Source organism: Lycium ferocissimum, chromosome 4, assembly GCF_029784015.1.
Source record: "Lycium ferocissimum isolate CSIRO_LF1 chromosome 4, AGI_CSIRO_Lferr_CH_V1, whole genome shotgun sequence".
NCBI classification, from domain to species: domain Eukaryota; kingdom Viridiplantae; phylum Streptophyta; class Magnoliopsida; order Solanales; family Solanaceae; genus Lycium; species Lycium ferocissimum.
In genome coordinates, this window is record NC_081345.1 from 34,212,524 (window position 1) to 34,232,861 (window position 20,338).

The following is a 20,338-nucleotide window of genomic DNA, read 5'->3' on the forward strand; positions in this document are numbered from 1 at the left end:
TAGAGGATTCATATGAAGACGCCATTGCAAGACTGAAAAAGCTTTGATGTATAGAAACTGTATCATATGTGTATATAATATGTATCCCTGCTGTATATGTATATAAAATATATCATATGTATAGAAACTGTATCATATGTGTATATAATATGTATCCCTGTTGTATATGTATATAAAATGTATCATATATATATAAACTGTATCATTCTTGTATAGAAAGTGTATATATAATTCCAACATGTGTATATAAACTGTATCAGTCTTGTATAGAAAGTGTATCATACGTATAAAAAATGTATTATAGAAACCGTATCATTGTGGTATATAATATGTATCACTATTGTATATGTTAAAAATAAATATCATATCATTATTGTATAATTAACGTATAATTTATGTATAATAAATGTATGATTAATTCCAGCATATGTATATAAATTGTATAATTCTTGTATATATAATTTCAACATATGTATATATGCTGTAGCAACCCTTTAGTGGCGACTTAGTTGCCACAAAAAGTCTTTTTTTTTTTTTTAAGCGCCTGGGCTGTTGGGCCGGCCAGCCTTGACATTATTTTGGGCCGACCGGCCATTTTTTGGCATTATTTTGGGCCGAACGGACACCTAGTGGAATTAAACCCAAACAGTGGTTAAATGTGGGATTAGTTTGGCTGAGTGAATATACAGTGTCCTTTTCCCAAAAATAAATATGTCCATTCGGATTTAAGTGTTTAATTTTTACTCATACGAAAGCCTGTAAAATTGTTTAAGATTTAATGATAAGATATTTTTAAAAAAACAAGTGTAGCAAAATTAAATAAAGAACGTACTATATTTGTTTTAGAAAAACTAAAACTATTTTCTCAAAACCATATCTAATATAACTATAGCTAGAATACCTATTTTATAAATGAAAAAAACTATAATCTTTGCTTTAAATTATATGAACCTATATGATTGGGTACATAATAAAGAAAGCTTTAGAAACTAAAGATTTTAAATATGTTTAAGATTAAACTAAAAAATAAAAAATAAAAAGAAAAACTATTTCCAAATTTTAAATAGTAACTTTTTTTGGAATGAAGAGAATAATAGAATGCTTGACTGGAGAGGAAACTGTCACTGCCATAGAATTTGTAAGGAACTGTATTTTACCACTGCTATAGGGTCACATGTTAATAGCTCTATTGTCTAGCTTTTGTGTGTAAGAAAAGATTTCCACATATTCCTTCTTATACTAAATTTTATGAATTTTTGACCAAAATGGTGTCCTTTTATTGACAAATCTAATAAATGGGTTTGTTAGAATTTATGTGAACAAAATGATGAAAACACACTAGTTGTGGAGCACCTTTAGTGCACTATTTTCACGTCTAAAATCAGACGGTCCGTTAAATATATTTATACTGAAGGTGCTCTGTGATCCATGAGCCTTTAGTGGATATTTCAAACTTTTGGGAAAGACTCATCTACCTTAGAGAAACTTCAGTGAAAATTTTAAAAATATGAAAAAGAAAAGTTTTCTGCTCCAATGTGTAGCCTTTTCAGACCTAAAGGCTCATATATCCGAGAGAGCCTTCAGCATTATTTTCCCATTCCTCTATATATGGAGTCGAATACATTGTCATGTATTCATCATTTAATTCACAATTTTGAATGCTCACCAATCAATTTTGGTTGGGTGGGGGGGGGGTGGGGGGAGAAGAAAGTTTGTGATCTTTTTGATTGTGAATTGCTCTTCCCATTGAGTAAATATTTACTAATAACCGATGTATTTTTGCAAGTCTAAAAATGTCAAATGAATGTCGTGTTAGCGTTGCATTGTATTGAGGCGGTGATATAATATATGAATCTGACACAGTTAATTATAATTGTGGTGCTCATTCTGTTGTTAAACTTCCATTAAATGTCGAGTACGATTGGTTAGTTAGAAACTTACATATTAGAATGAAAACTAATCTGAATGAGTTAAGGCTTGTTTTTTTGGGTAGATGGCCATTTTCCACTGTTCAGGGTAATGCTTATTATTCTGAAATTCCCATACCCGACAATGAGTCTTTGCAAGATTTTATGGAAAATTTCAACTCTAACATGATGTTCATTTGACATTTTTATACCTGCAAAAAACATCGGTTATCAGTAAATATTTACTCGGAAGAGCAATTGACAATGAAAAAGATTCATAACCTTTTTTTTTTCTCCAAATTCAGATTGGTGAGCATTCAAGATTGTGAATTTAATGATGAATACATGATAATGTATTCGGCTCCATATATAGAGGAATCAAAAAATAATGTTGAAGGCTCTCTCGGATGTAGGAGCCTTTAGGTCTGGAAAGGCTATCTCACTTATCACATCGGAGCAGAAAATTTTGCTTTTTCAAATTTTTTGATTTTTAAAATTTTTACTGAAGGTTCTCTGAGGCAGATGAGCCTTTCCCAAAAGTTTGAAATATTCACGGAAGGCTCATGGATCATAGAGCAACTTCAGTGTAAATATATTTAACGGGCCATCTATTTTTAGACATGAAAATAGTGTACTGAAGGTGCTTACGACTAGTGCGTTTTTACCATTTTAGTCACAAAAATTCCGACAAATTAATGGATTTGTCGAAGGACACCATTTTGGTCAAAAATTCAAATTTTATACCACTAAAATACAAATCAGTACAGCACAACATCCCATCAACTTTTATAGAAGCTAGAAAGAAACATCATCAGCAACTACTCACTACTTTCTTGATCCTCTTATTATAAAAACCTCACTCTCAAGATTTTGTTAGGTATTACTCTGAAAAATCTATAAAATCAAATTGTTCTTTCCTTGTTTTGATTGTACAATATTTTTTAGATTAAAAAAAAAAAAAAAAAAAAAAAAAAAGGAAGATGGATTTGGACTTTTGGAGTGTAAGAGTAAACTCAGCCAAGAACTTTTCTGCTGTCCAATCTACCAATTTACGCAATTCTGGTAAATATCAATTGCATCACATGCATCTGTCTTGGTGCATTCTTTCTGCTATTTTTATTTTGTTTTCACATCAAATAAATTTTCTAGTAGGCATCTTAGGTCTCTGTCTCAGGGAGTTTTAAATGCTGAGTAAAGCTTTTGGATTTGACATAGATATGTGTTCAATGTTCATTCCTTCCATTTTGGCATGGATTTTAGATTAATTGGTAACTTACCTACTTCTCAGGTTTAGGAGTATGTGTCATTGTGATTTTCTGTTATATCTCTATCCTCTTTTAATTTGTTCTTTTTTTTTTTTTTTTGGTTGTTGTTGTTTCTAGTCTTCTACTTGTTACTTTAGTTTCTTTGATGATGTTCTCACCTCCATTATTGTTGTATTTCTTTTTCTGCCAATTTCTGCATTTGAGATGTGGTTATAGTATGCATTTATTCTTCTTATTTGTCATGCTATTACACCTTTAACTAATTCAGTTGGTTGATCAGATGGAGAAGAAATTCAATTTAAGCTTGGTAGATTTGTGTAGAGGTGTCAAATGGTCGTGTTTGGCTGAATTTTGGGTGTCAGAATGAGCTGAATCAGTAAATGGACAGGTCCTATTTTCATGGACAAATTTTGCCATAGAAATAGCGACCACTGGTCACTTTTTGGTCCTGTCTTGGGAAAATAGCTAATCTTTTGGAGTTTTGAAATCCACAAATAAAACTCTAGGGACATTATCCAGGGTTAAAAAGTGGCTGTTTATGAATTTTTCCCAGTTTGCCACCCTTAGATTTGTACACAATTTATACTTTGAGGATGATAGATGAAACAAAACAACCAAAAAAAGAAAGTAGAAAATGAAAGGAACTGTTATTTCATGACTGCATCAGCTTTATCCAAGTGGTTACAGTTCCGTTAACAGGTTCGGTAGAACCCAGTAGCTTTGGCCCAGATTCTGTATTTGCGCTAAAAATCCACTTAATATGTATAAATATTTTTTCCAGAAAGCTGTCTTTTCTAGAATCCAGGACCCATAAACTCAAAATTCTAGCTCCGCCTCTGTGCATATATACAGTTGTGATCACATTTCTTGTCATCAGACTTCTGCTTTTGGACAAATTTAGGAAATGAATGAAAAGAATAGGAAGAAAAGAAAGAAAGAGAACACCGCCTAAATGAAACCTTATAGTTGTTCTTTTGGAAATCAAACAGATTCTCACTTGAATGGGGATAATGAAGCAGCAGAAGATGTTAGGGCTCGGTTGCCTTGTCCTTTCTGTTACGTCGAAATTGAAGTGTCAACGCTTTGCAGCCATTTGCAAGACGAGCATTGTTTTGACTTAAAAAACGCGGTAATGTCTCACCCATGATGCTTCCTTGTATCACATTCTTGTAGCATATGTTATATGAAAAATGAGGTGTATATGACTATATTAATAATACCGGAAACTTTTCAATGTTTTCATCCTCATGTCATACGCATTTGTACTGAATATTTGTATGAGTTGATCAATCTACTTAAACATTTCTGTTCCAGGTCTGTCCCATATGTGCTGCAACTTTGGGGAAGGATCCTACTGGACATTTTTATGTGCAACATGCACAATCAGTAAAGGTAGACATATTTCATCTACGAAATATTATTTATAGGGTCTATAAGCGATCAGCTGAACCTCACACCTGTACCCCGTTTCACAGAGGAAGAAAAATTACCTAAATCCTGGCTTCTGGAATAATGCTGCAGCTACGATCGGAAAGGATCCTCGGGAAATAACTTCTTTTGTTGGCACAAATTCAGCATTTGGTTGGTACAAGGGGCAAGAACTTGCTAGTGATCCACTTCTATTGCCATTTCTCTGCAATGTCCCTCCTTCTGATCATAAATGCAGGCAGCAAGATAAGTCTTCCGTTTGTGACACGGCTACAACTGAAATGGAAAGGTACTAGTCTTATGAAATTTCTTTTGTATACATGCACAAAGTTTATTTATTCATTCGTTGTCTTTGTTTTGGTGATATTTTCTCATAAAACAAACTGAACTAAATGCTAAACCTGAAGTTAAGCGTGAATATTTTAGTTTGTACCTTTTTGTATTCGTTGTCACTATAACCAACAAAAAGTCTACCTAGACTGTAGTTTTGCTCTTTCTCAATCCAAAGCCAAGCTATGTATCCTATTTAAAGTTGATCGATGAAGTTCTTGAGGAAACAGGTGTAACACAAGCAGTTTACCATACTGAACAGGCAGCAAAGCTGAAGATACGATAAATTGACTAAACCTTAAGAATGTGTTACTATCAGGGGCGGATGCAGCTTTCAAGTAGCGGAATCATCTGAGTACTTCCCATGCAGAGTATAAATTTATGTGTAAAAATTCATTAAAGTTGCAATAAATAGTAGATATGAACCATAACTTTAAAATAGAACAGGGTCAATGCTAAGAACCTTAAAGGTTGATTCCATATAGCTAAATTCCTAGATCCACCTCTGGTTAATATGCTTGTAGGATTGCATTATTATGCTGGAGAAATGAAATTTATGATGGATTTTTTTGATGACAAGGGAACCCGTGGCCGCTACCCTTCGGGTGCGCACAGGGTAAACCCCGCTTCTGTGCAATAGCTCGCAAACCACACAGAAGAGATAACCCGCACTAGGCAAGCCCCGTGCGACGAGCTCGACCTAGAAGGCAAATCCCCTGCTTTTTGTAGGCAGGGGTTTTCGAACCTGAGACTTCCATTATGGAAGCCCCGTGCTCAACCAACTGAGCCACCCATGCAGTTGAAAATTTATCACGGATCATACGGATAAATGTCCAAAAGTTCGATATTATTCATCAGGGCAGCAAGGATGAGCCTATTGTTGCAGCAATAGATGAACTAGGGGTTGGCCATGAAACACAAAGGCCGTTTAAAATAGAAGAAGATAATTCTGCTTCAAAAATTTAAATGTGTTACAATATTGGCGTCTAATAGATCTGATAATCTCTAGTATGTTGATTTTTGAAATGTTTAGCTGATCCTTGCAGATGGATACATAATGGTGAATGGTTCTTTTGTTTTACATAAGTAGAAACCTCTCTACATTTTAGGATGTATAATGATTCTATTAGTCAGCGTATGTTGTGTTGGTGGGAGATAGCAGGTACCCGTCATAATCACCAAAAAGAAAAGAATAAAATTCTATATTCAGGGCGAAAATTTGTGTATGCAGTATCACCGAATGCTCAATCATACAATTAGCATATGCTGCAATCTTCTTGTGAACAAACTATAGTTGTCCTTAAATTGCTTATTTTGAGCGGTAGGAAACACTCTTAAAAAAGGAGTTTATGCTCTATCCAGTATACACTATATGATGTAAGAAAGTTTTACACAACAGGTCCCTTAAAAGGTTATTGTGGGTTATTTCATTAGCTAATTGTAGGTTATTTCATTTATAAAGCATTAATTGGTAAATTGGGTAGGTTCTTGAGCACCCATTACTTTGGAGTCAAACACTATTACTTATATAAGAAAACTACTCCCTCGGTCCCACTTTAAGTGTCTTACTTTCCATTTGGTATGTCCCAAAAAGAGTACATTTTTCTATATTTAGTAAGTTGACAATTCAAACATACTACATGACAAGTTTAAAACCACAATATTCAAGAATATTTTATATTACACAACTTTAATTTAGGATCACAAGGTTCAAAAGTCTTCCTTTATTTTCTTGAACTCAAAGACTAAATTGGGACAGAGGAAGTAATGAGTAATTCATACAAATATATTAACTGAGCACCAGTCCCAAGGTGCCCAGTAACGATTTTCAGATTAGAAACAGTTGACCAGCCATGATTTAAAAATCCTGTGTTTGCCATTGGTTGCCTACTACTATAGTTAAGTTACGCTAATGATGTAATTTTTTTTAAATACTGTCAGTATATGCAACTTAAATAGTACAGTGTTATAATAGAAACGGTGCTCGTTAACCGTGGGTTTGACAGTAGGATGATAGAAATCTGTTGTGTTGTGCAGCAGCAAGTTGCCTATATCTGTATCTGATCCAGCACTGGAAGAGGATTTTGAAGAGAAAAGGCAGAGAGTTGCATTCATTCAAGAGCTGATTGCTTCAACTATCTTCTTCTAGGAAATCAACCAATTTTTGGACACCAAAAGCTCCATGTGTGGATAATGCTACATAGAATCATACAGGCGATGATCGTTCCAAATTACTGGCAAATTAAAGTCATGTAAAACTACGTATATGGCTACATAGGCACTTTTAGTAGTAGCAAACCAATGTACAATATGAAGTATGTTAATGCAATCTCATTTGTCCTTGAGGACCAACATGTAATACTGTTTGCTAGCTTTTTTTTTTGGGAGTACTGTTCTGGTTCAAAAAAATTACATTGGAGTGTCAGGCTCATCAGTAGATTGCGTTGATTTAGATAGTGATTGTGGAGTAATTAACTTGTTCTGTCCATCAACCCAGAAAATGATGGAGTCCAAAGATCGACTAGCGAAATGTTGTTCAATAGAAGTTAGTACTTAACAATCTTTTCTTTTTTATCAAGATTGTACTTAAAATCTTTTCAGAGGAAGAAAGATATATGAGGGAGATGTTAAATACATAACAGTATCACTTTCTCTTAAGAGAGGATGTAGACCCCAAATCTTATACTCAACATAACACTAGGCACACCATAAGGTACAGGGTTGATTTTGTCTGTTTATCAGATTTGTGAGACAAACTCAGGCTTAAGATATAACTGGCAAACGATGCTGCAGTGTCATAGTTGAGGGAGAAGCCTAACAAAATCCAGTAGAATAATACCCTAAAGCTGTTGATTTAAGTTAAAAGAATTTGATTACTGGCGGAGAAAAGTCTAATCATGGGAAACACAAGAATTTAAGACATTCACTCGACTGCAAAAATTTCAATGGGTATCAGCAGTTCACCTAATTGAAGTACCAGTAGCATGACAAGTTCCATATATCAATAAGCTAAATGAAGCTCTATTTAATCACAATCTTTTATTACAAGAGTAACAAGCATGAATAACTATAAGAAACAAAATAAATCCGACACTTTCACCAGGAATACTGAACAAAAATGAAGCACAGTTAACAGTAGTCCTCGGCAATTTAGTAACAATAAGTGTTTCATTTACATATATTTTTTACTCAAATACTTCTATTACAAACAGCATGATTCTTTTTTTCCCTCTTTTATTGACTGAAGCAAGTATCACATTAATTGTAAACTTTACCATCCCAGGAAGTCAAATAAAAGGATAACAAGAAAGCTGCAGATCCATTCAAGTTCATCAGAGCATGTGGAAAGACAAAGGTCTTGTAGGTATTCCTATTCTCTTTTTTCCTTTTAATCTGGGTATTGCAATAACATTCGAGAATGGTCATTGCAAAGAACTGCTCTGAGATTTGAGAAAGGCAGGTGATGAGATCACATTAAAAGTAACATTTCAGATAGGGATCCCAACTTAACCCAGCCAAGCACAAGGAATAGATAAATATACTCTTGAAAAAAAATGCACAATTCACTAGTGATATACAAAAGGAGCAGTTAGGAAAATAAAGGTCGTTGGACTTAAGAAGACCTATGGAACAGTAAAATCAGGCTTAACAAGACATATTATCATTGATGATAGTCAATCCAAGTGTATTTAAGTAAACTTGCTCTATTATTGGTAGCAATCAGTGCTTGGCCTGATTCAGCACAAGGGAATTACAAAGTATCTGTCAAAGGCGAACTCACTTCACAGAACTTGACTTACAATGATTAAAATAGTAACTTTCCTCATTTTTCATGAGAACATACTGGCAATTTAAGACCACATTGCAGGTTGAATATAAGCACCAATAATTGTGAAGAAAGGTGAAACCAGAGCCTCAAAACCAGAAAGATCAAACACATTCTTAATAATCTTAGCTTAGGACAACACACTTCCTAACCACAGAAATCCAAATTGACCAGTTGGCTACCTATCCACACAGAGGCGGATCTAAGATTTAAACTTTAGGGATTCAATTTGTTAAGATTCTTAGTGTTGAACCCGTTGTATTTTAAAAGTTATGGGTTTATGTCTACTATATATTGCAATTTTGATAAATTTTTACACATATATTGACCAGTTGGCTACCTATCCACACAGGCGGATCTATCCGCGCCGAGAGGCGGATCCGTGATTTGTTAAGATTCTTAGTGTTGAACCGTTGTAAAAAGTTATGGGTTTATGTTACTATATATTGCAATTTTGATAAATTTTTACACATATATTTATGCTCAGGTGAACCCCCACCTAATATGCTGCATACGCCCTTGTATCCACATACGCCCGCGAAAGAAAAAAAGGAAATTACTGAAATCAAAGAGTGCATGATAGGAGGAACAGGCCTGAAAGATGAGAAAATGGACCATTCTATTCTGAAGATAACAAAGCAAAAAGTGTATGTGACTATCATAATGTAATATCTAAGATATTCATGTTAGTCAATGAAGACCAAAATTCCTCATCAATTCAACATCACATATGCCATATTATTCACTGCTTTTGTAATCTAAAGGCCAGTGAGTCCTCCTCAAATCCAAGATGAACCAACTATCAATGTTCTGCTCAAAGATTGTAAACCAAACAACACTGAATACCAATCATAAGCAATGCAAATAAATTCATATCAGCCATACAGAAGTTCAGTTATTCGCCAGCTGATGTCTTACTTATAGTTATCCAACAGAACGCAGCGGTTAAGGAAGCATATTACTTTTTCTTTTGTGTTCTTCTATCAGCAATCAATTTTGTTGAATTGAATAGTCCAAGCAGTGAATCTCAAATTACTAAGCTGAGGAAAATAAAGTGCATGAGAGAAAATGATATCATTCCTTTCAAGCAAACAAAAAGTGAAACACAAGACTGGCGAAAAATTCCAAAAGTTCAGTAGGATTGAGGGATAAAAAAACAGGATACTTCAACTAAAGTAAGATTCTAAGACATAATAAAAGTAACCAAAAAGTCGCAATATATGACAATGGATTAAAAAAAAAACTTCAATGGAAAAGAGATGCTCAGCTGCTGCAAGTTCATCATTCTAAGATTTTCTGAATAACACCAGCTCCAACAGTCTTTCCTCCTTCCCTAATAGCAAACCTCATACCCTGCTCACAAGCAACCGGCATAATCATTTCAACCACTATGTTTACACGATCACCAGGCATAACCATCTTAGATTCCTCCCCCTTATCAGTCATAATCGCAGTAACCTTTCCGGTCACGTCAGTCGTCCTCATGTAAAACTGAGGCCTATAACCTGCGAAGAAAGGTGAATGCCTTCCACCCTCTTCCTTCTTCAACACATACACCAAAGCTTCAAACTTTGTGTGTGGAGTAATCGTTCCAGGCTTAGCCAACACCATTCCTCTTTGAATATCGATCTTCTGAATACCTCTCAACAACAACCCAACATTATCTCCCGCCATTGCTTCATCAAGAATCTTCTGGAACATCTCAACCCCTGTAACTGTAGTTTGCCTAGTGTCCTTCAACCCAACTATATCGACGACTTCTCCAGTCTTAACGGTCCCTCTTTCCACTCTCCCTGTAGCAACAGTACCTCTACCAGTAATAGAAAAAACATCTTCAATAGCCATCAAGAAAGGCAATTCAGTTTGTCTTTGTGGAATAGGAATATACTCATCAACAGAGTCCATTAAACCATAAATCTTATCAACCCATTCATTTTCACCTCTTTTAATAGAAGGATTAGCCATTAAAGCCTCTAAAGCTAAAAGAGCAGACCCCGAATGTATCGGAATATCATCACCAGGAAATTCATAACTTGACAACAACTCTCTTACCTCCAATTCAACAAGTTGAAGCAACTCCTCATCATCAACCTGATCTTGTTTATTCAAGAAAACAACCATATTCGGTACACCAACTTGTTTAGCTAGCAAAATATGTTCTTTTGTTTGTGGCATTGGTCCATCTGCACCAGAAACAACAAGTATAGCTCCATCCATTTGAGCAGCACCAGTAATCATGTTCTTAACATAATCAGCGTGCCCGGGGCAGTCCACGTGTGCATAATGTCGATTTTCTGTTTCATATTCCACAGTGGCAGTGTTAATAGTAATACCACGAGCTCTTTCTTCAGGGGCAGCATCAATTTCATCGTATTTTTTCGGGGCAGAGCCACCTAAAGAGGCAAGCGCCATGGTCAATGCAGCTGTTAGAGTGGTTTTACCATGGTCAACATGGCCAATTGTACCAATGTTAACATGGGGTTTCTTTCTTTCGAATTTGCCACGTGCTGCACGGACAGTGAACCTGTGTTGACGGACGGATGAAGAAGAAGGGGTGGTGGTTGGTGAGTTGAGGAAAAGTGTTGGGGTAAAAGAAGATGAAAGGATAAGTTTAGGGGATTTTGTTGAGTTTGAAGGAAGAATAGAAGCACTGCTAGTACTGCTACCTGAAGAAGGGTAGACAAGTTTTGTTGCAGCTGTGGCAGAAGCTGCTGAAATTGAAGCCATGGAAGCTTTTTTTTGCCTGAAAATGGGATTGTTTTGGAGAAGAAAGTGAAAGAGGGGAAGTGAGGATTGTGGTGGAAAGAATTATAGGAGGAGAAGGATAAAGATAATGAGGAGGAAGCAAGAGGGCCTCTCATATATTAGCCATTTGGGGGACCTTTCTTGGATGATATACTGACACAATAGTGGGCTGCAACTTGCAACATTGGGGATTAGGGGTATGGGATTTCTGTGAAGCAATTTGTTTATAGATTTTGTTTCTAAAATTTCAAAATAATATTTGGTAATTACTTCGTATAAACTTTATTTAGGGTCATTTGCAATTTTTCCCTTATTTTGGGCTGGTATTAATTTATGCCCCTCATAACCAAAAATAAACATTCACGGGCATAATTTATATTTTCGTATTATAATCTTTCACAAGTTATGTCCTGCCATGACTTCGGTTTCTAAGGCATGCTAAAGAGCAAAAATTAAAGACCAGCCCATTTAAGGAGAAAACGTGCAATTTTATGTTTTATTTATTAAACTAGCCCATTATTTCAACATTCAACTTGAATATAAAATTTGTAAGTTTGAAAAAACAAATTTTAGAAGCTTTTACTCACAAAACTTTAACTGTGTTTTCCTGTTCAGGCACAATTCACCTACTCTTTTCAATTTAACTTTAACTACCATGTTCTTTTAAATATTAACCAGTTTATATCCAAACACCTGTGAAATTTGTTATGTTTCAAAGTAATTTTTTTTCTCCCTCAAGTAAGAGCTCATTTTTTAATGATTATCATACATGCTAAATCTGCAACAACCTTTATATTTTTGCGGTAAAGATTGCCAGAAATTCATGCAGAGAGGAAAAGAAAATTTTCCATGATATTTATTGACCCAAAGAAAATCACAATAGGTTGCCAAAAAAAATATGGTAACGTGTGCTTAGAAAAGAAGAATAAAGTGTTCATAGTAAATATACAGAAATCGTAAGTAGGCTAAAAGTGTGAGAACAATAAGAGTAAATAAAACTTTATGATAACTGTGACTATACACCAATGATCTAAATCGAGCCCATAGGATAAGGTTCTATGGTGTTTGTCATTTACCTGATGATAGCGGGTTAATTGATAAAAATGACTGAGAGAATCAATCAAAAGTTAGTACCACATAGAAACACTAATAGATAGAAAAGCTTTAGAATAGGTAAACGTAAGACAGAAAATACACGCTACATGTTTAGCTCTCAGGGAAGAATAAGATAAAAATGAGAGTAGACAAAATTCTGGCATCTAAATTGGAATAATTTATAGATATTTAAACTCAGACAACGGCAAACAGTACAATTATTCAAATAATGTTATTTCTTTACAGATTTAACGACCACCAACGATAAATTCAAAGAAACTTGCATTGGTATATATTAACTGGCATAATATCAACCAATTGCCAAAAGCTAAATACTCAGGTAAATATGTACAAGTATACATTCCATGCAATTCAAGGACCTGTTTTTAGCTGCACTGCATCGTACATACTCGTGCGAATGAGAAACTTGTATCTCTTTAAACAGTAACTTAGAAAGCAAATGGAGCCACCAATCTCCGATGAATGACTTCCCTGTCTCCTCTTTCAATATTACCTCAATTCCTGACCCTGAACTGATTAACATTGACAGAGCTGAATCTGCATCTAAAGATAGGTCCATGCTTATCCCCTCTAGTTTCTCAATTTTGCACGTGACCGTTGTCAGCAACAATAAAAAATTTCAGCATTCAGGAATATTTCTGAAACCTTTCAGGGTAAGTCAGGTCGTTGGTACAATCAGAGAATTACTCACGGTTCAGCAACTTACATCTTTAAAGAGGAACTTGAGTCTTCAGGACAAGTAGAGCAGCAACCATTATGGGAAGATATTTTGTGACCATAAATGCCACGGACCTCAGGAGGAAGCTTGCTTAGAAGATCTGAGATAACTGAGTGATGTTTCTTCTTGAGATCATTTAGCTCCTTTTGCTGCTGATCATGCAGCTTCTCGAGTTCCTCAGCGATTTGTCTGATATCAGCTGAGTAGTTGTTGCTGATGATGTTATTTCTTTCCTCTGATGAATGAGGCCTGCTTGCATAACTAGAATCCGCAGAATGATCATTGTCACAAAAGTCAGAATCATGGTGAACACCGGCATCATCATCCATGTAAGCCTCAGTTTCATAATCTTCGTGTCCCTCTCTCAGGATGACATGTGATTCTTCATTTTCTTCTGTCCAGCTACTTTCACGAGTTGGTGAATTGGTCTGTGACGTGTTTGAAGGCCCTGGTCTGAGTGGAGAGCTGGCATTACTGGCCGTTTTTGGTGAATCAGACCAGTACGTTCTACCTGAAGGAAGTCTTTCCAACACAAGACTGCCCGAATGAGCAGGATCAATTGTTAAGGGGGAAACACCATCTCGGACTCCAGAAGTACAGCTATCGGAAGCAACTTCATCAGTAATGTGATTAGAGTTTTCTCTTGGTGCCCAATCTGGGATGTATGACCGAATTTCAGAATCAATCATTTCTGCTATTGCTGAAACATCCTGATCTGTCAGGTCCAGCTCTTCGACCATTTCACTAGCAACAGCATTAGCCGTATCAACTTCAATATCAAAGGGGAAGTGAATGTTCCTAATATGACCTGATACCACAGTTTAACTGTTATACAACTAATTCAGAGATGCATCTGAACTTGACAAAAGAAACAAGGAGGAAACAATAACCTGTTGAATCAGTTATTCGAAGTTTCAGAAATACTGTATTTAGGTCCTTCCTTTGGCCCTGCACTGTGAAATCTCTCCCTCCCTCGGGCAAAGGGTCCTTTGTACTTTTTCCACTATCTGAGTGATCATCACTTATATCTGTAAAGATCCCACAAAAGTCAATAATTAAGTGACATTTTAAAAAAGGTGTGTTCACGTGTTACCTGCATGTCTGGAATTGAAGCTCAAAGACCGACCTACGTTTCCAGAATCCTCATCTGAAAGGAGAAAGGGGTGCATCAATAGTTCCTTAGCAGGCAATCGCTCAGAAGCTTCCGCGATACATTTTTCTATGAAGGTTTTAACACTTGGATCCTTCACTTTTGCCAATGAGGCAGGCTTAATTCCCTTCATAGGTGCAATTGGTAAAATCAGAATCTTAGCCATGTAGTATGTAAGATGAAATTAAGAAAGATATAAAAATAGAGTTGCAGAAAGTTAAAGAATATCACACAATATATAGGATATACCAAGCTCCCCCTTCCTCTTTCCACTCAATAGAGCAACCCCAACCCCCCAACCCCTCCACCACAAAAATAAGGTTTATGCCGATTTTGTATTAAGGCTCATGGATTTGTTTGAGTAATGATCTAATATAATAAAATAAGGCACTCCCTCAATCCCGTTAAATAGTCTCATCTTGACCTGGCACAACATTAAAAAAGAGTTGAAATTAAACAGCATGCCAACTAAAAAGTAAGCCCCACAAGTAGAGGCTAATGTTTGATAGTGATAATTTGAGATTTGACAAGGAGTGAAGTGGGTCTCATATCACTTTGATATAATATAGTGCTCAAAATGCAGCAGGTAGTGATGGGAAGATATTTCCCCTTGAAAACAACTGGAAAACATGTCATGACGCAAAACGAACACATATGGAATGGAGGTAAGTGATGTGCGAAGTGCTGCTACTTTGAGTACCTCCTGCTCCCCTGAGAGAGAGGAGAGCTATACATCACCAAAACCTAGCCATTTCAATATGCTTCTTCCCTTTTCTGGTAAATTATCTCCAACACCAATACACTCTAAATCCAACCACAACCTTTTCTTCCCTCGTTTCACTACCACCTTTATAAGTCTCTCACTAATCCGTCAACCAGACAACTACTGATAATTAGTACTACTTACCGCCTTAGGTGTTGGAAGTTATTTTAACACCTTCAACAGCAAAGCTCATTTCCTGTCACAGTACCATCCTGGCACCCTCACTACCCCCTCATGATCTTACTGGAGTATCTCTGTTGCTATTTCTTCAGTCAAACAACCACTGCTCTCATTACCACTTAAAATATTGTGTGTGTTGCTGAAACTCATTTTAACACCTTCAACGCCATGCTAGCCAGGGGATCTAGATCAAGATCTCCATTCATCGTTGGAAAAATTGATCGTTAGCATGTTTAACTTTAGTTTAAGTTTAGTGCACATCAAACAATTAAGCCCCCATTTGATCAGCCTTGCTCCTTTCTCTTTAGCCATGAGTCATGTCATATCTATTTCTTGTCAACGACACATGATTCCAATAAATGAAACAAACAATAGGAACCATGCACGTAATAATCACAATGAAATTTCACACAAGTCCACAGATTGATTGGACTCGAATATTTTGTTCATCTTCACTAAAATAACCTGACAATACAATGCATTTGTGATACATCAAGGTACATACCACATTATTCAAGATAGAAGACCTGATTAGATAATAGATAATGCTGAATTAGTACTAAGAGAATAAAAAGGATTTACTTATTAGACAGGAAAAAAGAGTGTGCTTGACAAGATTTCAGTTGGAGTAAGGTGGTTGATGTTGCAACAGGAGCAATTCTAAAGAAAGAAATTGACATTCAGATACAAATCCTAAGGTGAGGACGGTATTTGGAGGTAAACTGATAATCGGAAAGTACTGAAAGTCCTTTCAAGATTGTCCCCGGGAAGAGGAGGGGCCAGTGATTCTTAATGTTGACAAAGCACTCTAGACAAATAAACCAAGTTTAGGGATTGGCATTTATATTATAATTTTTATATTTTCTTGTTTTCCCAATTTGTATGACACTCTTTGCACATGGAGATACCAATGGATAATTACCTAGTGCTTAGTAAAGGAACAATCATGTAAGACCATAGATGTGTCATCGTTCCTCAAGGATTGAAGCCTAAGTTATGCAATGCAAGGATATATACAATTTTTAACCTAATTACAACTCTCAATTAGAACATTTTCCATCACTTTTGCTGCTTCACAGCATTGATCCCAAGAAATATCTCTATCAACAATTGTGAACATACAATAACATGTTACATAGCTTGAAGGACAACAACAAAAAGAAAGAAGAAAGACATAAATTCTTACTGCTGTCACTTTCTTATATATTTGAGCAGCGTTGGCACACTCAACATAAGGATACTCAAAAGTCACAAGCTCCAGCAGACACATACCAAAGGCATAGATATCTACTAGCTCATTGTATTCCTCTTCATAAAGTTCTGGCGCCATGAATTCTGGTGTACCTGAGATCAAATATAGAATTGCATTTTTCAGAACCATCTATACCGCCAATGAACAGCCAACTGAAACCTTGAGGATAGTCACAAAAACTAGAAAAGCAGAGTAGGACCTCACCAATGACACTATGAGCAGCACGGGCCTTGCAAAGAATTGCAGCGAGTCCCAAGTCACCAATCTTAACCTCCCCTTGGTTACCATTGATAAAAATGTTATCACACTTAAGATCGCGATGAATAATTGGAGGGTCATGACCGTGTAGATATGAGAGACCCTCCAATATCTGCCTAGACCAATTCTTAAGTGCTCTCACATCAACCTTCTTATGTTTTTTACGGTACCTTCACGAGCATACAGAAAGAGTAGTCCATAATTCAATATTTCAAAGATATGAATAGTAGGAGAAGAAAAAAAAAACACATTGCCATACTGTCTTAAAGTCCCAGAAGTGAAAATTTCAGTAATGATGTTGATATTCTCATTCTTTGAGTCAACCCACGAGTGGTAGAATTTTATGATATTCTTGTGCTTGAGGGTTTTAAGCAAATGAACTTCAGAATACAGACGCTCCAAGTCCACAGAATTCCTCAAGAGATCAGCCACTTTAACCTGGTTCCAAGCTACTTCAATCCCCTCCAATTCATCAAATGCTCGGTAACTATATTACCGATAGTAAGTCAAGAATGGACAAGAGTAGCACTTGACAACATTCATTAATGTTCTCTCAATTAATCTAACTTTTCAACTATTACTGTAATATTTTCTTCCATTACTACTGGTATACTCCCTCTGTTTCATTTAATGTGGCAACTAATTCCTTATCACTGTGTTTCAGAAAAAATGGCACATTTCCATACTTGGAAACAATCTAACGTAAACTTCTCATTTTCTATATTTTTATAGCCATATAAATCTCATGACATGTTTAAGACTCACTAGTTCCAAAAATCCTTTTTTCCCCTCAAAATCCATGCCCGACAAGCGCATAAATTGAAACAAAAGGAGTACCATTCAAATTAACATCTTATATTCCTTATCCCGTCAAATACGTCAACGAAATGAAATGGCAGCGTAGCATTATGCACATGAAGGCAATCAATAAAGGATACACTTTCTTGAAAGCTCCTTTTCCCAAAACCTCTTTGTACTGCACATAACAAGACAATCAACTCCATAGTTACAATGCAGAATCAAATATATGTAATAGCTAATCAAATACACACCAACCTAACGAAAATTAGCCAGCTATGTGACAACAGTAATAGCAAAGCAGTCAGAAAGAATACAACATCGGAAAAACAGAACCAGGGAACAAGGAAAATACAAAAAGAAATACTCCCTTTGTCCCAATTTATATGATTCTTTTTCCATTTGAGACTTCCAAAATCATTTCACACTATTCCATTTATGTATAATTTTCAATACTTTCAAGCTTTCTGATTCATTAAATTTAACTTCGATACGATGAATTTTTTTCTCAATATCAAGTTCTTTTTTATCATTGTGCTTAAAACTCTCTCTCTTCTGTATCAATTATATAATTCATGAATTTAAAAATGTATTTTATGATCGCACGAAGCGCTGGCAAATTAACTAGTTACTTTAATATTTTTCACACTACATATTTCAGTCACATCATATTAACAAAGCAGAATAAGGCCACTAAGCAATTTGAAAATGTATTCCAGACACTGCATAAGATACAAGGCAGCCAAAAAAGGGTAAAGAAAGAAAGAAAGAAACCCGGCCGTATCTGGCAGTGGGATCGAGCTCGACAAACTCAGGTTCAGATTCAGAATCGTCCGGTTCCTGTTCCGACGCTGAATCCTGCTGCATTCCTATTAATTGAAAAAGGAATCCAAAACCTAGCACAATTCAATTTGGATCAATCTGAAATTGCGTAATTAACTATTCCCAAAACAATGATCGTCTCAAAATTGGGATACAGGCAGTATTGCTAGAAGACTATCTGTTCCACCAAACCAGTAGTTAACAACATATTATTTATGTAAGCAAAATAAAGGAGGTGAAACGTATAAAGAACAAAAAAGGTCTTTTGGCCACAATGGCGCAAATACAGTAAATTTTTTAGGTCAAATTTAATAATTTATATTTATTTAATATTATTTTTACCTTTTCTTCTCAAAATTTATCTTAATTTAAAATTATACAATAAAAATTATGATAATTTTTACATAAATTTGGGTCAAATTTGTGTGGCGTGAAGTTGGGGTTTGTTAGGGTCATTTACTATGCTGTCATGCGAACTCAAGCCCGACACAAAAATGTCGAACGCATCTCGATCAAGGGGACACAAGAGTCACATCACTTCAGCTTTAGGATAATTTAAAGAATTTTTTTAAAATATTTTCTACTAGCAGTCTAGCACGCCTTCATTTTTGTAAATTATTCCTCGTATAACAGCTATTTTCTTTTTATGATAATATAATAATTAACTATCTTTATAAAAATAAAATATTTATGATTACTAATAATTAAGTATAGAGATTTTGATCAAATATTTGATCATTTAATACACTATTACAACAAAAAATATTATATGAATATATATATTTTCATCATCAAATGATTTTCTTTCATTATACAAAGTGTGATTAAACTTAAAATTTGGCAATTAAAAATAAAAACTAAATTTTATGCATCTTTTTTGCCTGTAACAGCGAAATATTATTTAAATATCAATGCTGTAATAGGTGTATAATAGCCATTCTCTATAACAGCTAAAAAATTTCGGACTCAACGATGTTGTTATAGAGAGGTTTGACTGTATATGTCACAATACCAAATGAATCAGCAGAATACATTACACAAGTTTGAATAACAAGACGTGTCGACAAATAAAAAAATATTTGACTGCCTAAATAATAATACTAGTGGTCGTTTGGTAGGTAGCCAAAATAGTCCCAGGATTATATACTAGTGGTCGTTTGGTAGGCAGCCAAAATAGTCCCGGGACTAATTTATCCCACCTTTTGGGATTATTTTATCCCGTCTTCCAGATGGGATAAAATTATCCCAACCTTAGTGGGATAAGGTGGGATATCCCACCTGTGAGATTATGCTTCATTTTGTACCGTATTTGGTAGGAGGTATAAATTTATCCAGGATAAATTTATACCTCCTATCAAATTGGGTACAAAAAATTAGTGTTGGCATATCTCAGCCTATACTATGCACCAAACGACCCCTTACAGTAATAATTTCACGTATTCCCTCTTGTCCATTTTTACTTATCTAGTTTAAAAATCAGGAGATAGTTTACCATTTCATACCTAGTTTACCTTTATTATTAATTATTGAGTTGGAAAATTTAAGAATTTTTAGTGACTGCACAACTTTTAAATACTACTAAAAAACTGTAAAAAATCGATAGAAATAAAACAGACGGACTGTGTCACTTCAACAAACCGACGGAAAACCGATGCAATTCGTAGTTTTTTTTTCGTTCTAGTTATTTTTTAGTTTTTTATTAAAAATCCAACGGACCACGTCGGTTTTTTCGCTGAAATTGTGCTTATAATTTCGCCAAATTTTTTACACCAAAACCGAC

At 35.3% G+C, this 20,338-nt stretch overlaps 3 protein-coding genes across 10 annotated transcripts; 1 reads left to right on the plus strand and 2 right to left on the minus strand.

The window, feature by feature from the left end:
• Positions 1 to 2,668: 2,668 nt before the first annotated feature.
• LOC132052466 (protein DEHYDRATION-INDUCED 19 homolog 6-like) lies at positions 2,669 to 8,450 on the plus strand. 7 transcript variants are annotated; one of them, XM_059444022.1, is made up of 5 exons: positions 2,669 to 2,969; positions 4,162 to 4,301; positions 4,487 to 4,564; positions 4,648 to 4,889; positions 8,214 to 8,450. In XM_059444022.1, the coding sequence occupies exons 1-5, from the start codon at positions 2,888 to 2,890 to the stop codon at positions 8,320 to 8,322; spliced, it is 651 nt and encodes a 216-aa protein (XP_059300005.1). In that variant the 5' UTR covers positions 2,669 to 2,887; the 3' UTR covers positions 8,323 to 8,450. The 7 variants fall into 7 exon arrangements, with proteins under 7 accessions (XP_059300005.1, XP_059300004.1, XP_059300007.1 ...); XM_059444021.1 differs by lacking the exon at positions 8,214 to 8,450 and adding an exon at positions 6,971 to 7,445 and having other exon boundaries at positions 2,676 to 2,969; XM_059444024.1 differs by lacking the exon at positions 8,214 to 8,450 and adding an exon at positions 5,511 to 6,041 and having other exon boundaries at positions 2,677 to 2,969.
• Positions 8,451 to 9,815: 1,365 nt separating this feature from the next.
• Positions 9,816 to 11,581, minus strand: LOC132052468 (elongation factor TuB, chloroplastic). Its single transcript, XM_059444029.1, has one exon. It carries the CDS (start codon positions 11,481 to 11,483, stop codon positions 10,038 to 10,040), a length of 1,446 nt encoding a protein of 481 aa, XP_059300012.1. The 5' UTR covers positions 11,484 to 11,581; the 3' UTR covers positions 9,816 to 10,037.
• Positions 11,582 to 12,906: 1,325 nt separating this feature from the next.
• Positions 12,907 to 18,814, minus strand: LOC132052467 (probable serine/threonine-protein kinase WNK3). 2 transcript variants are annotated; one of them, XM_059444028.1, is made up of 8 exons: positions 18,511 to 18,814; positions 17,877 to 17,914; positions 17,198 to 17,425; positions 16,885 to 17,108; positions 16,615 to 16,772; positions 14,462 to 14,612; positions 14,226 to 14,363; positions 12,907 to 14,143 (listed from the first exon to the last, which is right to left on the minus strand). In XM_059444028.1, the coding sequence occupies exons 1-8, from the start codon at positions 18,601 to 18,603 to the stop codon at positions 13,320 to 13,322; spliced, it is 1,854 nt and encodes a 617-aa protein (XP_059300011.1). In that variant the 5' UTR covers positions 18,604 to 18,814; the 3' UTR covers positions 12,907 to 13,319. The 2 variants fall into 2 exon arrangements, with proteins under 2 accessions (XP_059300011.1, XP_059300010.1); XM_059444027.1 differs by having other exon boundaries at positions 14,429 to 14,612; positions 18,511 to 18,813.
• Positions 18,815 to 20,338: the final 1,524 nt, after the last annotated feature.

Bases quoted from the DNA above. Each gene is read 5' to 3' on its own strand.
- LOC132052466 (XM_059444020.1), top strand. From the start codon at position 2,888: ATGGATTTGGACTTTTGGAGTGTAAGAGTAAACTCAGCCAAGAACTTT. The intron at 2,970-4,161 runs GTAAATATCAAT...GAAATCAAACAG, and splicing joins TACCAATTTACGCAATTCTG to ATTCTCACTTGAATGGGGAT. The intron at 4,890-6,967 runs GTACTAGTCTTA...TGTGTTGTGCAG, and splicing joins GCTACAACTGAAATGGAAAG to CAGCAAGTTGCCTATATCTG.
- LOC132052468 (XM_059444029.1), bottom strand. From the start codon at position 11,483: ATGGCTTCAATTTCAGCAGCTTCTGCCACAGCTGCAACAAAACTTGTC.
- LOC132052467 (XM_059444027.1), bottom strand. From the start codon at position 18,603: ATGCAGCAGGATTCAGCGTCGGAACAGGAACCGGACGATTCTGAATCT. The intron at 17,426-17,876 runs GTATCCTTTATT...TCGGTAATATAG, and splicing joins AAAGGAGCTTTCAAGAAAGT to TTACCGAGCATTTGATGAAT. The intron at 17,109-17,197 runs GTATGGCAATGT...ATGCTCGTGAAG, and splicing joins ACTTCTGGGACTTTAAGACA to GTACCGTAAAAAACATAAGA.